At 41.2% G+C, this 21,622-nt stretch overlaps 1 protein-coding gene across 4 annotated transcripts in view; it reads right to left on the bottom strand.

Moving 5' to 3' along the window:
* The window catches only part of lnx1 (ligand of numb-protein X 1), a 106,756-nt gene that overhangs the window by 37,691 nt on the left and 47,443 nt on the right, over positions 1-21,622 (bottom strand). Inside the window, exons 1-2 of one of the 4 annotated variants that reach the window (XM_088077980.1) lie at positions 11,146-11,394; positions 3,182-3,684 (exon numbers count right to left, since the gene is read on the bottom strand). In XM_088077980.1, coding sequence (XP_087934106.1) covers positions 3,182-3,630 — 449 coding nt within the window. In that variant the 5' untranslated portion in view covers positions 3,631-3,684; positions 11,146-11,394. Of the gene's footprint in view, positions 1-3,181; positions 3,685-11,145; positions 11,395-21,622 lie in introns of those variants that run through there. The other 3 variants (XM_042483235.2, XM_042483240.2, XM_088077979.1) reach the window with 3 other exon arrangements.

The following is a 21,622-nucleotide window of genomic DNA, read 5'->3' as shown; positions in this document are numbered from 1 at the left end:
TTCTGAGGTACGGCCAGAGACAGTGAGCACTGGCATTATGGGCACCAGTATACCAGCAGAATGATATGATCAAGGAAGAATGGTGTCATTTACACAAATCACCAGGTGGGGTTTCCATTACAGATTTGTGCAAAACTAAAGCGATATTTCTGAAATGTTGATAAAACAGAATGACAAGATGACTGCAATTCTATTGAGTGATGATATGCAACTCCTCTCATGATAACATTCGAAGAAGCATGGCGATGGATGTTCAAAACATTAGCAGGTTTTTTTGTATTGCAGCCACCACACTAGCCATCATTATTTCCAATTGAAGGCGACGTAGGCGCGTTATGAGAGCAATTATGGAAAGGCAAGCCCCTTATACATGGGAATGGCCACATATAAGGGATTTCTGGGAGGTGATAGTCCACGATTTCACAGAGGAATTGTGGATTCAAAACTTCTGGATGATCCACTCAACTTTTAAAGAATTATGTGATGCAATAGCAGCTCTTGTAGTGCCTGCTGCAGGGAGCAAGCAGTGGTTTGGGCTAGAGTGTTGACACGTTTGCTTTGCCTGCAGTCTGCACGGTCACAAAAAATGGGCTGCACGCGAACATTCGCACAGGGGTCCATGCAGAAACCTAGACATGGATATTGTGAGTTCACCTTTACTGTTGATGACAAAGTTGTTGCGTTTCTGTCTGTCTTTTTTTAAAATATGTAGTTGTATAATTTTTTTTCAACCGGTACTTAGTTACATGACGTTAATTTTTAATTGTTCTCTATGTTAAGTTGATTAGATGCTTCCAGATTGGTTCAAACAAAGTGGATTTGGACAATTAAGTGTCGACTTGTTGCTGGTAACGTGAATGCTATAAATGTATTTGTGAAGCTTTTTTTAAATTTACATAATTTTAAACCTTTGGTCTTGGGGGAAGGTATCAAGTAATTTCAAATCAAAAGTAAGTCTTTTTTGATTTTGCAATGTTGAGTCTAAAGTCATCAAATTTGTGACTCCAAATCATGTGACCCAAGTCCACACGTCAGGAAATATCTCTCTCAACCAGCAAGCACAACCCAGCTATGTCTTACTGTTGTGTATTGAGAGGCATAACTTACACACTCTGACAATCAGACAGAATATCATGTCACAGATTTTGCAGTAAACAACATTTTAGAATGACATGCTCTTAAAAATGTGGGTATGATTATGGTGTGTTTAGGTTTAGGCATAAAATGACTTGGTGGCTTAGACAAAGATGAATTAAAATGAATAATCTGTTTTGGTTACAATACCAGCAGGGTCATGGCTGAAATAATGACTACTTGGTTCCTTGAAACCACGGCCACAAACTTCCACTAAAAATAATCAGTGTTAACTTTTGGTGGGAAATTGGAAGCGATTACTAGTCACCCATGTCAAAGCTTGATGTTTAGTTGCGTCATCCAACCACCCAAATCCATTTGTACATGTTAAAACTCCAACATTACAGTCAGGAACAGCACTGCACAGCAGCCACAATCACTGGACCACAGCAAAAGAAACAGACAGAACAGAAAGGCTGAGATCAATCTTTCAATAACTTTTTCTCATCCTTGCACACAATGTGTGGAGTCGTCCCTCTGGACGCGGCCTCTCACCTCCACAGATAACACCTCCTAACTACGGGAGAGCAGCCGAATTGTTCTGGGAGTTGGCCTCAGAGCTCCACACCTCATTACGACACTCACAGCACATGAAGGAGAAGACTGGGGAAAACAATGGAGCAATGTGGAGAAAGAGACATAGGAAGGGACAGAGTCAAAAATAAGGGAAGAGGAAACAGAGTGCATGTGTAGGCGGGGGGTGGCAGGAAATACAGGAGTGCAGAAAAAAAGGGCACAACTTCTTTAGAGTTATAGAGTTTTATAAAGTGCAAATGAATAGCCAACACTCGGCTGAGTGTGTGATGTGTGGCGGGATGCACTAATTATCCCAGAGGCCTCTAGGCTAGGGGAGTGTTAATGAGCATTAATGAAAACAGATCCAAACTGAGAGAAACCAAAGTACTGTCTTTTAATGATATAAACAGAAGAGCTGGGCCTAGTTTAGATGAAAGCCTGGTCGGAGGAAGAACTCTCCCCTTTGGGACCGGAGCCGTGGGTTAATGACGATGAGCAGAGGAGGGTGGGAAACCTAGAGTGTGTGTTTACTGCAGGTCATTGTAGTTTTTACCAGAAAGCAAGGGTAAATAGGAGAGAAATAGAAAATAAAAAAAAGAAACTCAAGTACTTGCTTAATAAGAGCACTGATTATTTCTGCCTTACTTTAATGGAAAATTCAGTTAACGCTTTTAAACCTGAAGCAATATCACTATTCTGGTGCTGCTTTCAGACACCGCTCACAAGAATTTAAACCTATAAGCACTGAAAAAGTGGTTGCGATTTTTGTCACAAACATAGGAAAAAAAAAGGCAACAAGCAACTTGGTAAGAAATGTTTCACAAATGAGTAGAATTAGAAAATTATCTTTAAAAAGCTAGGAAAAAATGTGAAGGGGAAAACTATATTTACAATTATCATAATAATCCAAACTATTTCAATTTTTAAGCACTTTTTTTCCAGATAATTTCCAATTTTTTTACAATTTTTTTTTTTTTTTTTTTTACTAATTTAGGATAATTTTTTGTACTTTTAGTACCTTTACTGGAAAATTCAGCCGACCCTTGGAAATCTGGGGCAATATCTATATTCTTGTGCTGCTTTAAGATGCCTCTCTTAAGTATTCAAACCCCTGAACCAAACAAATTGGTGCGATTTCTATCAAAAAAATTGTGAACAAAGGCAATAAGCAACTTGGTAATACATGTTTTACAGATAAGTCAATTTAAAATTTTGTTTTTTTAAAAGCTAGGGAAAAAAGCTACATTCATAACAGTCATAATAACATATTTAAAATAATTTTGCAATTTTTAAAAAAAATAATTTTATTTTTTTTCCCCCACTAATTTTCACATGATTTTGTTGTACTTCTATCTCATTTCTTGCCAGATTTTGGGTATTTTTTTTCTTTTGTTGCTTATTGCCTTTTTCCATGTTTTTGAAAGAAGCCTCTTTGCTCAGGTTTCAAAGGGTTAGAGGCCTGCAACTGCTGTGAGATACAACCTGGTTTTACGATATGCGTGTTGAGATAAAGTGTGCGTCTTTGTTTTACCTGCTTTTGATGTGGTCTTCCAGGTCACCTCGTGCCAGTGTTTCAGTGCAATGGTCAGTGAAGGGGCAAGCCACAGTCAGCTTGTCCAGCAGCTTGTGCACCAGCAGGCTGGGCTTCCTGCAGCTCTGCAGCATGAGCGGCGCCCGGCACACGGGACAGAAGTCGCTCTCCAGCAAGAAGCTGGTGAGACACTCTTGGCAGTAGGTGTGTCCGCAGGGCGTGTCCAGCGGCCTGATGAGCGCCTGCAGACAGATGTGACAGATGAGGTCGTTGTCCACCTCGTCTTTGTAAATGTACTCGTGGTTCTCCTCCAGCTGGTGGCTGTGTCCACACGAGGCACACAGGTTGGGATATAACAGTCCATAGTCTGAGGGGGAGAGGGGTGGGGCGGATGCTTCGGCCATCGCCGTGGCACCTTCGGGCTGTATACTCTCCTCCGGGATACTCATTTGGACGCAGGAGGTCTTCTTATATCAGGTGAATAGGCCATTAGCAGCAGAGATCTGTGAGGAACAGTGTGGAAAAAAAGTTATAGTGTAAGAGTGGAGAAAGTACTTGCATCTTATTTAAGAAAAAGTATCCATACAACATTGTAAAAATACTGCAATACTTTCAGTCGAAATGTGATTTAAAGCAACATTCAGAGCATTAATATAGCAGCAAACCACTATTTGTGTGTTGTAGTGTTGTAATGGTGTCTTGAGCAAAAATGAAATTATGCTCCCTGTGTGTGTGTGTGTGTGTGTGTGTGTGTGTGTGTTATAATTCTCTGTGGTTCGTTGTGGTAAGGTGGTCCAGACAGGCGTGTATGTTAGTGCTTGTGTGTATCCCACTGGCTAGCTCATGACTGCTGCTCTGCACTGGGACATACTGGGATTACCATTGATATTGGGAGAGAATCATCATGGAAATCATAGAAGTGTTGCCCCTACACTTTGGTTTACCCCTTGTCAGCTACTCATATACCCTTAATTTAACACACAGTTCCTTTAAGTACAAGTACTACAAAGAATTACCAGCAAAATGAACTCAACGTATCAAAAGTTGAAGTTCTGGTTTTGCAGGAAAAGGTGACTGATATAGGATTATGTTACACTGGATTGTTGATTCTGATGTATTGATGTCACAGTTTATTGTTGCAGCTGCTTGAGGTGGAGCTCGTTTAAAAGTATGCTGTGCAGGATTTAGGGGCATCAACTGGCACATATGGTATACAATATTCATAACTATATTTTATTAGTTTCTAATCACCTGAAACGAAGATTTTTTTGTGTTTTGTTTACCCTAGAATGAGCCATTTATAACTACATATGGAGCAGGTCCTTATCCATGGAGGCTGCTGTATTATTTATATTGGCGCAGAACAGACAAATCAAACACTGGAATTTTTAAATTTTAGCATTTTTCCATTTTTTGTGTCAGCCGCGGTAGTTTTCAATCATGCTTGGCACACAGGAGAAGTTTCAGTTCTGCAACCTCACTGCAAGATCCTACAGACCTTTAACTTCTTTATATACAGTTTGTAGAATCAGAGGGGTCTTGAGATGATTAATGGAGTAGGAAAAAAGAATAACTAAGTTCTTTTATATGCATTTGTGCTCTGTTTTTTTTTTTTTTTTTTTAAATGTTTGCCTTTTTTTAAACATTATGAGGAGTGTAGCTTTACTTAGAAGTGCAGTTTCTTGTATATGTAAATGTACTTGGCGATAAAACCAGATTCTGATTCTGATTCTGAACCGTTAACAACTCATGGACATCGGTAACAGGGCAAGGGACCCCAAATACCACACAGGTTGTGAATATAATTGCATGTTTTGTATGTCAAATCTGAACCTAAAACAAAAGCAGTAACTACACAGATAAATCTTGTGAAGTAAAATCTATAATATAGCCTCCAAAATGAAGTAGAGTAGATGTATCAGGCACCATCAAATTGAGGTACAAATACCTCAAAATTGCACTTAAGTAGAGTACTGGAGTAAATGTAGGCTACTCTCCTCTGCAGAAGAAAGGGAGACAGCAGCCGCAGTTATCATGTCAGGTAAACAGGGTGTGAAAATATTCATTAGCTGTGTCGCTGTAGCAGAGCCTCTCTTTCACAAACACACGTGAATAGCGGGGGCACATGATGTGTGCAGCAGTCCTGCAAACTTTTTTTCCCCTCTCAGTTTGATTTCCTCTGCTGGCACAGAGAGGTGATATCGAACTACTGAGATTTTTTCCCTGGATGCAGGGACGTCAATACTGCTCATCTCAGCAGCAAGTGTAGAGACAGATAAGACGCAGATAAGTCTGCAGCTCTCGCTCGCTGTGTTGCATGACAAACACATCACTGCTGTGGGATGTGACATGATTTCAAACTGTTTCCTTTTAAGCCACACAAGTTTACATTGACACTGCGAGCGTGCCAGCGCACACGTCATATCCAAAACAGGCAGGGCTCCTCGAGCACATGGACACGAACAGATGGGCTCAGTCAGACACACGTCACCTTGGCAACAGCCATCTTGTTGGCACTCCACAAGCTTTGTTTCTGGACCCACTATTGGGTCTTGGCTGCTTAATGAGACACTCGATCTTGTTAAAAAAAAAAACCACCAACAACAAACGGGAACAAAACTTGTGTTAATCCGGCTCTATTTTAATTGCACACATTCCCATGCTCTCAATAAAATCATGGCAAACAATACACTTTGATGTGCATCCCAATATGCTAATGCTGACAAATATGCATGTACAAGCGCAAACAAATCTACCGAGTAACCGCCGAGTTGTCAAAACAAACAGGCCGTCTGCATCTCGTTTTTACATAAGCAGTGTGAGGATGGCGCGTGGCGAGTTGTGACAGCCGTGTAAGCTCGGTGTCTTTGGTGTGTCTGGGAGGGGACGGCTAATCAGAAGAAGCTGAGCAGTCTTAACAAAGATGAACTTTCCCACTGAGAGCTTGCGGTAACATGGCTGATTCATCACAGACTGTGGCACCTGCTGCGTCTGAGGTCGAGCCTGATCTATGGAGCAGAGCACTTTCATCATTACACAAGAAAAGCTGGAGATAGAAAGGAGGGACGGAGAGAGAGGGAGGGAGGGAGGGAGCAAATATCTGCCAGCAGGAGCAGAACATTTTCAAAAAGTGATTCAAAGTTAAAGAAAATGAAAAATGAAGGTGGTTTGATATTCTCTCCAAATCCTGATCAGAGCAGGATAAAACATAATCTCATTTAAGTTTGTTCTCTTTTCTCTCCTGGGGAACTTTTGTGGTTCAAAGAGAAAAGATAACTAACAAAAAATATAAAGTAAAGGGACCTGAATGTACGCCTCTTTACTCTAAAACAAAAATGGATGACACGTTACTACTCACAGGAACCCATTAGCCGTAGTAATTTGTGTTGGGAATGAAGATCACTCAATACTTTTCCCGCACACAAATACATGCAGAGACATGCACACATGCATGCCTCTAACACACCCACTCAGACAGACGGGTGCATTCACACAGCGGACACGCCTGCGCCTGAGGAGCATCAGCTCTCTCCGGCTCACTCTTAATCCCTAAAGTAACAAGACGACACCACCACAACAGTCCTACTGGAACGCAGCTCTTTGCTCTGGAGAGAAAATAACTGAACGTCATATTACTGATTTTATTCTCTGCTTGTATGATGTGAGACACATTTATGTTTTATGACCTTTATGTCTGTTTACCGCCTGTGCTTTTCACCTTCCTTAATGCTACTTCATTTTTCACATTTATGTTTGTACATATTGCAAACAGTATTATGTGTTTGCTGTTTTTTTTGTATAATTTTTCACAGCAGCCTGTTCTCATTCCCAACTTGTCAAATATGTCAGCTTTGTCAGTGTTTTTGGCGTCTGACGGCGATGCAAAAAGTCCCCTTTTGCAGCAGCATGATACGCTGCCATTAACAATGTTATATAAGGAACTGGAAAGGCTATGAGGCAGGCAGACAAGAGGGGTGATGGATGGGTCCAACAAACTCTGGACTTCCACCTGGGAGCCTGCTGTTCGCTTCCTGTATGAATGTTAAGCCAAATCATGATGTATTTTTTCTAAAGCTAACCAGGTGCTTCTGTTACACAAGGTAATAGAACGTAGGTAAAACACCTCGAAAAACACGCCCAGACTTTAGGGGCACTCAGGGGAACTTTATGCAGGAATTTTTGCTTTTTAAGCATTCTGGCACCTTATTTACTATTATAAATATATATAATGTTAGTAATTGTTACTGAGTGCAGAACACTTTACAAATGCTATATTAAAAATGTATTGAAAAAAGCTGAAGAAATAGTTAAATATATGTATTAATGTTACAGTGGTGGAAAGTAACCAAGTACATTTATTTAAGTACAGGTATGAATGACAGTATTAGATCCAGGGTTCAGGGTTTATAGCCTATATAATTTGACCTATTCTTATTTTCTAAAAATACAAATAGCCTTTATGTTTAGATCCAGACCTATTTATTAAACATTTGAGGATGAACAGACATAAAGTTCGTAACACGTCACACTTCACTGTGCAAGTAGAGAATCAATAGCTTCACCTGCAATCCAATATAACAAGCATGAGAAATGTGAGGTTCTGGCTGCATTCTGTCCACGTTTCTATTTCACTTTAGATCACAAAGTGAAAGAAGAAGCAGTGTTTGGATTGTAAATACAGCTCAGATGAAAAACGGTTTCCCTTGTCTTTGAACCAAAGTCACGTCAAGTTTTGGCTCAATAGCTTGTCCTTTCTCAACTATTGAGAGCAGGGAGAGTTGTTTGTCTAAGATGGGCTACGCCTTCTTTCTCACACATCACACACTTTATGTAAATAAAGCTGTTGATTCACTCTCAGGTCACTCTGCTGTGATCTGGCATGACTTGAAGAGTTAATAATGATACAAGGCTGTGCTGAGTCAGCTCCTTTTTCCTAACGATTGAGTGAGAAAAACAACCCGACGATGAGGTAAAATGTGTCTGCGTCGGCACTCTCGCCGTCAACGCTGAACTAGCATGTTGCTATGTACATATCCACTCCTCATATTCAACAAAATCATAACTGTATCAATCAAACAAACACTCCCTCTGAGAAAAAGCCACAGTCAGCCAAGTGCATGTGAGCAGAGCACGCAGGATAAAATGTAACACAGACGTCTTTTGCATAACTAGTTTGTTAATCATTATTTTTCATGTACTGACATTCATAGGCGTAGATTTTAGGGGAGGGTGTGACGCTGGGGACACAACCCAATGAATATTTAGAACATGCATTTGTAATACAAACACGAAAGTTGCATTTGCATTTTGACAAAATTTAAGACATTTCCACCATAAATTCATGCAGAAAAATTCACCAAATGGCAGGAAATTAAAGTTCAGGTAGCTATAGCAAAAGGAAATATGTGTAATGAATTTTTCAGATCCCACCTCCCTTGCAAGGACAAGCGATACGGACAATGAATGAATGAATGAATGAATTTTTCCGATCTTAGAAAAAATGAGTTATTAACCACATAGCCACACTCAAAACATTAAAGAAATCACTATGTTTTCAAAATTGTGTGTTAAAATTGTGGAAAAAAGGAGTATTCTCTGCAGTGGGCCTGACATCATATGCTTATTTGCATCTTGGTGATGTTATCACACATCAATAGATCATTAAGATTCAACACAAAAAAACCCCACAACAAAACATTTAAATGGCAGTTGAGCTATGACGCTATAGAAACCATAGCAAGTCACTACAACTTAACTCACACTGCGAGTGCCGTCTCCGCTCAGTGCTCATGGTCAAACAGCCGTGGACATGAGCAACATGCACAGGAATGAATTACTTTCTATTTCTCTTTTTTTCCCCTGATGATCCAACATGTTTTCATCCCAACTTGTCACATGGCGCTGGTCTCTAAGTGGCCTTCTGCGCCTATTTATGACATTTTAGGAATCCTTCTGTATCAGCTGTTTACGTTCCAATGCCATGACCGTGATGTCAACAAATGCACGTGATGGGATGACATCATGGTGGGAAGATGTTGCACACAATAGCACATACCAACCGAGGCGGACTTTCATGATGGTTAGGATTAGGCAACAAAGTCACGGTTGGATAGGTTTAGGCAAAAGATGCACAGGTGTAGAAATAAAAACAAACAAAAAAAAAACGAACTCCAGACTCCTGCAGGATCCATCCATTGCGGGATCCATCCACCCTATAAGCGCATGCCTCTTACATTAAGTCATTACTGGTAACGTTAATACCTGACGCCGTCGTTCAGCATTTCATACAGACATGACCAGTTACATCCGGCCATGTTTTAAAGTAATGCCGCCCGTGTGCGTTGCATGTGGATGTCCCTGTTGCTGTTTGGCTGCCAGCTGGCATATAAGAAAAACGGCAACGGTTACGTACGGTTGCGTCCTCATCAGACACCATCCAGCCATGTTGTGGCTGGATGCATTAAGTGGCTTTTGGCGTCATGCTTGTACGCCTAAGCACTGACAGACGGGTGCCGTTAGATGAGATGATGATCTGGATGATCTGAATAAGTTGCTAAATTTGTCACCACATGCTCTTTTGAAAATAAGTCGTCAAGAGGGTCTGAACAGTTGTTAAACAAAGTGAAAAAGTTGGCAAGTTGGCAACACTGATCCTGAGCACAGAAATAACGAAAAACAGTTTTCTGGTCAACGCCACACAGTTCTCAGTCTTTTAACAAGCATATTTATGATGTGTTCAGAAAGAAATTTACCCAAACTTTAACTACCTGACCCTCAAAATGTCTTAGGGGGAGGACCTCCAAACTGCTGATTTCATTTGTGTCCCCCACAATCTTGTAACAAACTTGCGCCCTGCTGACATTGATGCCATAGTGTATTTTATTTGACACTTGGTCATTGTGGTTGTGGCAGGTGTGGTCTCAATGTTGTCAAGGCTACAAACTGTTCCATGATTCATGAAAAAATAACAAACTCATTCAAACTCTGAGACAAACACACTCACAGAGCCCACGCTCACCAGCATGATTACAGCACAGAGTGGGAGTGCTTAAGGAGAAGTTGCTCATGAGCCTTATCAATTCACCATCACGTCATAAAAAGTCAGAATGGCATGCTGACACTAGATCAGCGCCGCTGTTCCGAGCAGCTCAATAAAACTATGAACCCTGAGCACAAATAAACATGAGGCAGCTTGGAGTTACATGCACACACACACACACGCAAAACACAAACACCAGCATACTATGTTGTGTTCAGACATGTCGCTGAAACACTGAAAATTCCAGTAAGCCTTTTTTTCTGCAGAAATCTCATAACAACAAACACAAACAGTATCTCCACAGACTACAACAGGACAAATTCATAACTTTAAATTTTCCCTACTGATAACTAGGAGGTAAATTATATTAGTAAACAAAATATATTCCTCATCAAGAATTTCATCATTTAGTCTGCATGTATTACATAACGTAATATTTTCAGCATTTTTCAAATCTCGAGCATATGGGACGCGGAGCAGCACATTAATGTAATTCCTGCCCTTTCCATAACCTCTCCATAAGGCTCTCGGTGTGTGTATGTTTGTGTATGCCGGCCCCTCTCTCAGTTCATAGCATATCTCCACGGTGAGTCTGAGCCAGAGCTGACACCTCAGTCTGGGAGAACAGCTGCAGGCAGATGCGAAGTTCTGTCAAGTGTCTCTAATATCAGGATAGCTGAGTGGACCAGCACAGACTGTACTGAGCGCTAACTGAGATTAGCCATCACACACACAGGTAGCAGGAAATCTACACGGACAACATTGTTGCATGTCTATTTCATGCAGTGAAAGAACACACAGAAAGTGTATGCAAATGAGTTCAATGCAAATAACTGACCAGCAACAGGTACTGGAACAATGTTTACTACAAAAGTTTCACAATAAGAGCATTTAAGACACACTTCTAATAAAAAAGTCAACTTACAGTGAGGAAAGTCTACTTACATGGCTTCATAAGCGTCGTTCACTTTCAGTTAAGTAGTTCACCTGGACAGGTAGAGCCTCACAGAGGTTGTAACATTAGACAGTGCAGAGGGGAGGTGTATAGGGGGGAGTTAAATGACTCAGTAAAGAGGACTTTGTCCCAGTCATGGAGTCTGCCGATTGGCTGTCGCTCTTCAAGTGGAGAAATTTTATCCGACTGCTGGTCTTGGTGGGGGATTCTAAAACTCAAAAGAGGGAGAGACGGCTCCTATGTGAGCTCAAAACCTGCTCACCTTTAACAGTCCAAGGTGATCAGGAAGTAGCAGAGGGGCGGATCCAGAGAAAAGGTAAACATGAGAACGGCCCAAACCTGCTCTGTGAGAAGCTAGAATTTGCTTTGAGGTGGAGTGTTTTTTTTGTTTTTTTTTCAGAAGAGCAGTATTATTACAATATTGTAAAAAGGGCACCGGCAGCTTGAGCTACAAGTTCTGACAGGACGTCCTCCATAACACAATAAAAATTTAATAACATCTTAAGTACCTATGTGATTGATTTCCTGCAGACCATTTACGTAAACAGACGGACTGCGCTCTGATCTTTAAACAGGAAGCCCATAATCTGAATAATGACAGCATGTCTCCAGCTCACATAATGCACCCCATACACTGCAGGTATTTTAAACCTGTGTACAATACACACACCATAATACTTGTTGCTTGTATGAGGCTTTCTTTTCTTGCTGTGGTTTTGCGTCTCTATGACCATAGCTGCTTTTGTAAAGCTGTGCGTGAGTCCGGCTTTGTACAAAAACAGTTGTTATCCTGTTTTTTTTTTCAGATGTGGTTTCGCTCTTGGCTTTTCTTACCTCACGCTGCTCTTTAAACCCCAGGACTGCGAGCCACAGGTGCTCCAGACACAAAATGACGTTTCTGCATGACTCACCCCCGAGACGCAAGCAGAGCTGAATCACTGGAGTGTCTGAGCAGAATATATACAGGCTATCAGTTACTAAAACCCCTGACCGGGACAGGTAGAACAGGACCTTTTTGTTAAAATGACAAACTTTGGGATGATCAAAGTGAACGGGAGTTTTTAAAAAGGTGAAGAAGCACAAAAAATTCAAAGGAAATTTGTTTGACTGCATGATTAGAAATTTAGTCACATTAGTCATGACTCATGCATCATTAGGTGGTGTTTTGTTTAGTGCATCCTCATTTTAAAATAAATCCTATTTTAGTTTCAGTTCACATATGACTCACACAACCCTCATGCAACAGGTGTGTTTTTTACAGGAACGCTTGATTGTGCTTGTGATATTAAAGAGTTTGAGAATTTATGGTATTTTTCCATTTGAGGTATCATTTATCATTACGACAGGTCTCGTCAGCTGATGAGTGTTATTTCTAGCGCTGAAACGTTAAGGTTTTTAGAATACCTTCAACTTTGCGTCATTCAGATCAGATGTTTATACCACTGTGCTATTGTACATGTTATTCTTTTGGCCTAATATTCAATTCAGAGCAGAGATCATCAGTTTGCAAGTCACAGGTAAGTCTCAAGTCTTTGTCAGGACTGACGAGCACTACGGTCTCAATTTTGAGTCTTGATACACCTAAACAAGTCATACATCCTTATTCACCAAATGTGGTGATGGTGATGGTGGTCATGTTTAATTTGTAAAAAACATAAACCCTTTAAAAATTGCTTTTATTTGTTAAAAGTAGAGCTGTCAAATGATTTTTTAAACATAAATGGCTAATTGCAATTAACTGCATCTTTTAATCACGTTTTCAATTCTATATTTTGCATTTCAAATATAGAGGTGAGGTGAGGTGAGGTGTTCAGGGCACGTCCCACCCACCCGTCCCAATTACATATTATGTTTGTATCAGACAACTGCTATTACATTTGAGAAATGTATTACCTTCATTGATTACTCTAAAGCTGCAGATTTGTACATTTGTGGGCTGTTACTATGTTGTTGGGTGTTACATGGCTCTACAGGATGAGTTCTTTATTTGGCGAGTATTCATTTTTTCTCACAAACAATATATTCTATTACATCATATTATGTCTACAGTGCATCTAGCTGCTGTTAATCAGAGAAAAGGGGCGTGACCGCATGAATGTTTACAGTCTGGCTCTTCCATTATTCCATTTCACATGTCCACTCAACCATCTCCTTTTCTTCTCTTCTTGACTCTGATGAACACAAAAATATGGCAGGATTTGATCAAATGCCCACGAGATGCTTCTAAATTCTACGGTGTGAATCGCTACAGCCGTACAAATATTGTGAGTTTCCTCAACTCTTAAGTTCTCTTTGAAGTGCTGAGTTGAACCTGCATCCTGTTTCATTTCTGCTGAGTCTTCAGCTCCCCGCCGCTGGAGTTTATCTAAACACTGTGGTGCAGGTGAAACCAATCTCCCCCTGTCTCTTTAGGACACCTTCCCTCCTTTCTCTTATTCCTCTCTCTCACACACACACATCCAGCGAATCTCTCCCCAGCTTAGCTGCGCTTCACATTTCTCTGACACACTTTTCCTCTAAGTCCCCGGCAATGATTTGAATTCAGATGGCAGATGAGAAAGAAAAGCTGATACAAAGACGGGGAGTATTTCTCTTTTAACTCACTTTTTTTAAACACCCTTCATCAGTTCCTTTCTCTATCCGTTCTCATGTGGCAGCGAAAGGTCGGTCGGCTCTCTTCCTTCCACACAGCATCCATATTTCATGGTACCGATGCAAATGCTCGCCGTAGCTTGAATATTGAAAAGGGGAAACGGCAGGAGGAAGGTCATCAAACAGAAGCAACCGCAGCGGTGCCACCATCACCACGGAGATGGCCTCCTTCTCGTCCTTCTAATGTGATCATTCAGCGCAGACTGTGTGTGGGTGCATGTGTGGGTTTTGTGCTCGTGTGTTGTGAGCACAGGGGTCAATCTAACAGAAAGACAAGGTTTGTCAGACAAGAAATACACGCTCTGCCTTTTAAGCTTTTCTTCTTCGTCTGTTTTAAAAGGGTAATAATTTAGCCTCAAACAGCCCTTGCACATTGTAGTCAGATAAAACGCCGTACTGACCTACACTGTGCTGCACTCAGTCATCATAATGTGCTCATTTAAAAAAAAAAAAAAAGTTTTCTTCGACAAAAAGCATTTGTCCACCGCTTGTTTTAAGTTTGACCATTTGACCAAAATCCAAATCCCCTAGAAAGCTTGTTGTATGTCAGCAATTTCACCCACTGCAAAGATAAAATAACAAGTTTCATATTTTCACTTTTTTAGCCATGCAGCAGCCTGTCCAACATTTTGGTCCAAACTGAAATTAATATGGACAGAATGGACCTACCGAACTAGGCGGGCCCTATCGGGTTCGAGCAATAATCAAACTCTAGCTCAAACGTTGGGAAACATCACAATGTGTCAGTGAAAAATACCCAGGTTTGCTGGGGGATGCTGCAGTGTGCAGCTAAAAACATCCAGGTTTGGTGGCTCCAATGCAGTTGAAAAATGCTGCTGACAAACACCACGATGTGCAACTAAAGACATCCAGGCTCAAAGTCTCAAACAGTGCTGGCAAATATTGCAATGTGCAGCGACTAACACTCAGGTTCAGTGGCTACAAACACCCGCAGAAACACAGCAAAAGCTCACCAAAAAAACACCTGGGAATGTTGCTGTTTGTTGGTCTTACACAGTGGACTGTGACCGTTTCACCTATAGGTGACACACCGTCCTCCATCACCTCCACCTCCAGATGACAAAGTCAGCTTATATACGTCACTTCAGAAACACTGACATGTACAGGTAAAACTTGATTCCTTACTATCATCTTTTTGAGTTCAGACTTACTTTGTCTATGTGACAATATGGGACTGAGTTTGTAGGGGTGGTTAGCCCCAGACTGAGTTGTTCAAGTAGCCAAACAAAGGTATTGTTTTCAGACTTTGTCCCTGTGTAATTATTCAACAGCATGAATGAAAAACACTCTTCGCACTGCAGACGAATGACGCACATTCATACATGGCTGAAAAAAACAAACAAAACAGTCCTCTTTCCTGCAAACCTGCTTTGTCATCTATCTGCTGGTTTACCCTCAGAGCACTCCTGATATATCGCTTTTTCTTTTTTCATCTCTCTCTTTTCTATTGTACCACTTCTCATTTTATTCAGTCTCAGAAAAAAAATGGTGCTGTTTCACCTTAGCTGATGTGTGAGAGTGTGTGTGTATGTGTTTTTTTTTCTCATGAATACATTTTCTGAGTCAAATGCTTTCAATTTCTCCTGGTAATCTTCGGCTACCTAATTCAAGGTGGCATCTGAAATACACAAGCGCTCCTGTCTCATATTGTTTCCCTCGCCCTTTCACTCGCTACAGTAATAGGATGTGGCTTTCCATCACTTGCCGCGCCACACATACAATGCACTTCACTTTCACATATATACGCACTAAAAAACGTCGCACGTCAGACTGGAGCTCATCCATTAGTGTCTGTCTTGACACCTCTGGCCCACTGCCACCTGCCAAAACCCGACCCTCCTCTAACGCAAGTCAAGTCCGGAGCTACATGCTGGGACAGGACACGATGGAGACAGGACGCAGCGTTTTCATCAAAGAGTTCTATTTTATCACAGCTAGACTCATTTGCACAAAAAGGCACGCTGATAAAGTAGGCCAGTCGATTTTAATTTTCCCCGCTCTGACAAAATAATATGGGGGAATAATGACATATTCAATAAGACATTAGTCTGGCGTCACAAGGGGCTCCACTTTTGATGCGGGGAAAACTGCCATGTATGGGTGCACATAATGCAAGCGTGGATTTGACAGCTGCTCTGTAAGCAGTAATCACTGGTGTGAACATCATCATTCAAAGTGCACGGGGTGGATAGTGTTATTTGTTAAGCTATTTGTCAAATGTCACAGTGACACCAAGCCAGATTGTAACAAAAGAGGGAGACATTTGTACATGTGGGACAAGAGGGACAGATGCCGAGCAGAATGCAGAATGAGATTTAGGGAGAGCAGAATGAAAGAGGGCGGGAACAGAAAGAGAGAGAGAGAGATATGAAGCGAGTGTGTCTGGCTCAGTTTTCGGCGTTGAATCGCTGGTCTGAGTCTCAGGGGGGAAGAAGAGCGTTGCTGTTCCAGCAGGTAACACAGCTAACGCCAGCCAGCAAATGAAGATGAATGCACTTAATCTCTCTGCTGCCAAAACTACACCTTACACACACATAAAGGCCCTCACATACACACATCAGCCATCAATCAAATCCATGCGTCACTGCTAAAATGTTTCAATTTCACATTAATTTCAACATTTTAGCCTTTTAGAGATTCAAAGTTGGTTTGTGACTGCTTATAAAAACCTCAAAGTCTGTGTGTGTGTGTGTGTGTGTGTGTGTGTGTGTGTGTGTGTGTACTGAAGTGTGTGTCGAAGGAAAACTAGAGCAGAGCCACAGATGCTTGACAGCGGGACAGTCTCATTATCCTGGTCCAGTGTGAGAGGCTACCAGCGACCCCTGCCAACCCCGTATGTCACTCAGAAGTTGCCTTTGGTAACAGAAGATTAGCCTGATTGGCTGCGGGTGCTGTGATAGGAGAAGGCTGATTAAAATGTCTTAAAGTGTGAGGATTTACATGGAGAAAATGTGCATTTAACCCTTTGAAACCTGAGCAAATTTGCTAGATTTCTCTCGAAAACATGGGAACAAGTTACAAGGAATAATACCTAGAATTAAACAAAAAAGAAAAGTAAATATGTAACAGAAAAGGGTAAAAAACAAAAACAGCATAATCAATAAGCATAACTATAAATGTAGTGGTGTGGACATTTTTCCCCAAATTATTATTTTCTAATAATCTCTCTCCCTCTCTCAAAACTATTTTTTAATGATAGTATCAATATTTAATAATATTTTTATTTTAAAATGTATTTTCGGGCCATTTTCCTTTCCTTATTTCTCGTCACTTGTTGGGCATCTGTTCAAGTTGCTCATTGCCTTTTTAGCAATGTTTTCAAAAGAAATCAAACCGTGCTCCAGTTTTAAAATGTTTCCTCCAAAATTAAATAGCACAATAGTGAAAGCATAAAGTGCCAACAGAAATATAAATAAATAAGCCTGTGTGAACAAACTTTATATTAGTTGTATCAGTGTATTCGTATGTAAAATTAGTCTTAGACACTCCTCTGTCACATTACTGCCTCTCAGGTTTAAGACTGAATTGCACCTATAAACAAAAATTCAGTTTACTAGTTAAACAGTTCAAACTGAGAGGGCAGATAGCAAATCATGGGGAATGGGGTGACACCTGGGGTGGATTTCAGATTTCACCAGATCCACCACTGTATTTGTTGAATCCTCCATAACCCTGTCCGTATCAGTCCCTGACAAGCCCTCGATCTCCCAGCAGGACCTCCTCGCCTCTGCAGAGCTGTGAAAAAGCTCTCAGCCCACTGAGAATAGATGGCAAGTGGAGAGCATCCACAGTGTAATTTTCCATGACATTTACATCAGGATCTGCGCTGAGACCGCTTCACTGTATCACCTTAACGTCTTCTCCTACCGGGAAAACTCTCACCTGAGAATTGTCATTCCATCCCCTCCAATTCCCATTCTGTCCATCTTTCATAATGTTAGCAATGGTTATGTAAAAGCCGGGTCGGGTTGCAGCATACTGTAAAAAGAGGCCTGTTAGGGCCCGTGTTGGTGTTGCTCCAATCATTTCATAGTATTTTGGAGTGATTAAATTGGGCTTATGATGCAACAGTCCAGATGACCAGGACTTACAAGAATGTGAACAGACGGAGTCATTCATCACAGCCGTAATCCTCTCATCCTTTTATTAGACAGTCACTCCTCTCCACTGCCATGCAACCCCGCTTCATCATGCATGAGCACCTCGCACAGGAACAACACACGATCAGTGACGGTGCAGGAATTCACAAGAACAGGATACAAAAACAAAAAAGAGCGGATGCTTGGGCCGAGGGCCTGTTTCTGTTTAGTGTTTTTGAAAGCAAACATCATTTTGGGAAGGACTGTTGAGTGTGAATGAATTAAGCTTCATGAATATTCACAAACCTCTCCTCCTCTCGCTCTACCCTACTGTGATCGCTTAACTGCAACGTCCAAAAAGCCTTAGATCCTCACAGGCGCTAACTTCCAAAGGGGCTCTAAAAACTTATTAGTTCAGTGAAACTCAACGTGTTTATTTGTTGGGAAAAAATATTCATGTATTCGGAATGAGACATGAAAACTTGCCGGGAACATGATGCACCAAATCACATTAATCCGAGATCACAATTACGGGATCAGTGTAATTGTTTTGTGTGGGTGTTCTGACATCCATTTGTGACGGTCATTATTTCGGTCTGTCTGTTGCCATGGAAATAGGTTTCTAATTTCATGCTTCTTGACACGATCTGTGAGCTGCTTGTTGCCACAGTGGTACCTGGTGCAGGTTTGTGTTCTGCTCCGCTGATTGTTTTAGCATGAATGTGAGGCCTCTTGCTGCTGCAGTGTTTCTGTGTTGTATTGATTTTCACTGTATTCTGCTGTCTCTCCGTGTTGCTATAGTGGACTGTGATGTGTCGCTGTGGCCATTGTCCTTCCTGCTCCAGTCACAGCAGCTGCTCTGCTCTTAAGCCGGCCACCAGTGGGGAACTCAGTCTTTGATGTGAAGCATCTTGATGGCTCTCATTCAGCCCCGGGGCTTAGCTTTACAGCCTCACAGTGACCCGGACAACAGAAGTGTCAGAGAAATACTGCAGTAGGAATGATATCATAGCTGTTTGCAATATAGTGTATACAGTGTGGCATCTGTACTTCCTGTAGTACTACATTAGACTGCTTTAAGTACTGCCACTGCAATTAAAATGCTTCTACTATGCTTTCTGCAATTACTACTAGATTGGTAATTTTGTATCTTTTTGGTCTTTTTGTGTCTCTCTGAGGTCATTTTATGTCTTTTTTTGTTTTGTTGTCTCTTTGTGGTCATTTTCTGTCTCATTATTTGCCCCTTTTTGTAGTTATTTTGTGTCTCTTTGAGGTTATGTAGTGTAGTTTTTGGTCATTTTGTCCTCTTGTAGTCTTTTTTGCCTTTTATGGTAGTTGTAACCCTTTTTGTATTCATTTGTGTCTCTTTTTGGTCATTTTTAACCCTTTCAGTAGTTATGTTTTGTCTCTTTAGGTCATTTTATGTCACTTTTTTTTTTTTTTTTAACCTTTTTGTTTTTGATTTTGTGCCTCTTTATAGACATTTTGTGTTTGTAAGTACTACCACTACTATTAAAATGCTTTTACTATGCATTTTGCAGTTACTGCTAGATTTATGATTGTTAAGTACTTTCTTTGGCAAACTTATACAGCTAAGTAAGAAGCCAACTCACTGTTATGTTCCTACAGTATATGTGGATCTTATATAATACATCTTAAACAAAATCAATAAAACAAACTGTAATATATTACTAAAGATAGAGAGGGATTTGATGGTATTGGCCAAACTGGAGATTTGTGTGTCTTTTTTTGGTTATTTTGCCTCTCTTAGTAGGTATTTTGTGTCTTTTTTGGTTGTTTTATCCTTATTTCAGGTAAAAAAAAAAATGTTTTGTAGCATCTGGCTTTTTAATGCAATGGGAATTAATACATTTGGGTCAAATGACTCTGCAGTAGACAAGTTTTTATTGTCTCCGACTCAGATCAGCATCGATGGGAACACAACACGCAGGTGAACATGGTAATTTCAGCTCCTTAACCAGCGAGATGCTACGACGTGCTGTTACTAATTACAGCCTGTCCCCTCCCAAGCTGTGTTCAAATATTATTCCAAGTTAGTCTGCACTGAGTTTGAAATAGAGACTAAGAAAAAGATATATAGAGAGAAGAAACCACTGAAATGTTTTCAAAGACATCTGTCCCTGCTGCTGTTTCCTGTTTACCTCCTGCTTGTCTGTGACGTCACATGGACACACCAACAAATCAACCCACACACACGCCAGCTGACAGAAAGGCAAGCTTGTGTTCTGCAGCGGTGTGTTCACAGGCAGTGAGAATGCAGCCCATCGCCTATATATAAGAAAAGTACTTATGTGAATGTACTTTGTTACATTCCACCAATGCATTTTTGCAGATGTAGTTTATTCTTTGCCTGGTGAAAAATAAGCAATAGATAGGATCAACACCTCTCAGACACAGTCAAACAATTTACCGGACTTTTGATTTACATGTCATGCTATGCTATTGTTAAAGTATTCATGATTTTGTGTCCACCCCCAGTGAGCCTCAAGCAACATTCAACCCATCTGAGGATCCGAGGATAATCTATAAACGATATAACTGAATGTTTAATCCAGCTTTTCATGTAAAAAACTCGTCTTCTCTCTCCTCAACGTACAACTTTTTCACAGGCTTCTGCAACAATGTGTCTTTGTCTTCCTGTGTGTCCTACACAGTGTTCGCACTGTTACCAATATCTGCAAGACACACACACACACAGCGGTTTTCATAACCTAAGGGTGACATAAGATATTCAAGCAGCGCTGCCCGAGCTTCTGAGAAAAGCTTAGCAGAAATAGGGTCAGAGTCAGATAAAGAATAACAGTGTTTGAATCTGAAGTTATTATGATGCGGGGGAGAGTGAGGAGGAGAGCTGCTGTGTGAAAGAAAAAGAGAGCTTTCACATCACAAAGCTGGGAGAGAGCCGACACGGCTAATAAAGGGAGGCAGAGAGGATGAGGAGAAGAGTGAGAGACTGAAGGCTTTTAAGCCAGATGACTGGTTCACGGACGAGAGGAAGGAGATGAACGTGAGAAAAACGGAGATTAATACATGTGTGTAAAATGGCCAGGAGTGACACTTAGGTCACACTTGGAGCTTTGCCTCTCTCTCTTCCCTCCCTCTCTCTCTCTCTCCATCCTGTGCGCTATCCAGCACCAGCTCCTTTCATCCCTCTCCTCCTCATCCTTTTCCCTCTGGTCTCCTCTCCCCCTCCTCCTTCCTCCCTCGACCTCCCCTGCGGCTGTCCTGTGACGTTGAGCAGACGTGGAGGTTAGCATCACAGAGGATGGAGGGGGAGGCGCATGGGGGGTGCTGAGGGTGGGGAGGGGGCGCGGACATAAATAGAAACTGACCTATCATGAACACAGCAGTTACCAAACATTAACGCGCAGGCAGACAGAACTTAACCAACATAAACGCACACATTTCTGTGTTTAGCAAAGGCTGCATACTGCATTATCATAATCGCTTTTCTGTGTATTTTTGTAGGAGGATTAAAATAACATGCCAACTACTGTAAGCTTAACAGAGTAGTATGATGTTCCTGGTGATTCGGGGAACGAATGTCCTCCCCTCAGATGGCTACTCTCTTGCCAGTCTCCCTCTCTCTCTTTTCGACAAGTAGGAACACCATCATATTTCAGGTTTGTCCAGCATGGCTGTGCTCAGCTTTATCTGCCAGCAGTCCCACGCTG

This window comes from Plectropomus leopardus, chromosome 5, assembly GCF_026936395.1.
Source record: "Plectropomus leopardus strain MGB_pleo_1.0 chromosome 5, ASM2693639v1, whole genome shotgun sequence".
Classification (NCBI taxonomy): Eukaryota; Metazoa; Chordata; class Actinopteri; order Perciformes; family Serranidae; genus Plectropomus; species Plectropomus leopardus.
The sequence above is the reverse complement of the archived record's forward strand: the minus strand, read 5'-3'. Positions and strand labels throughout refer to the sequence as shown.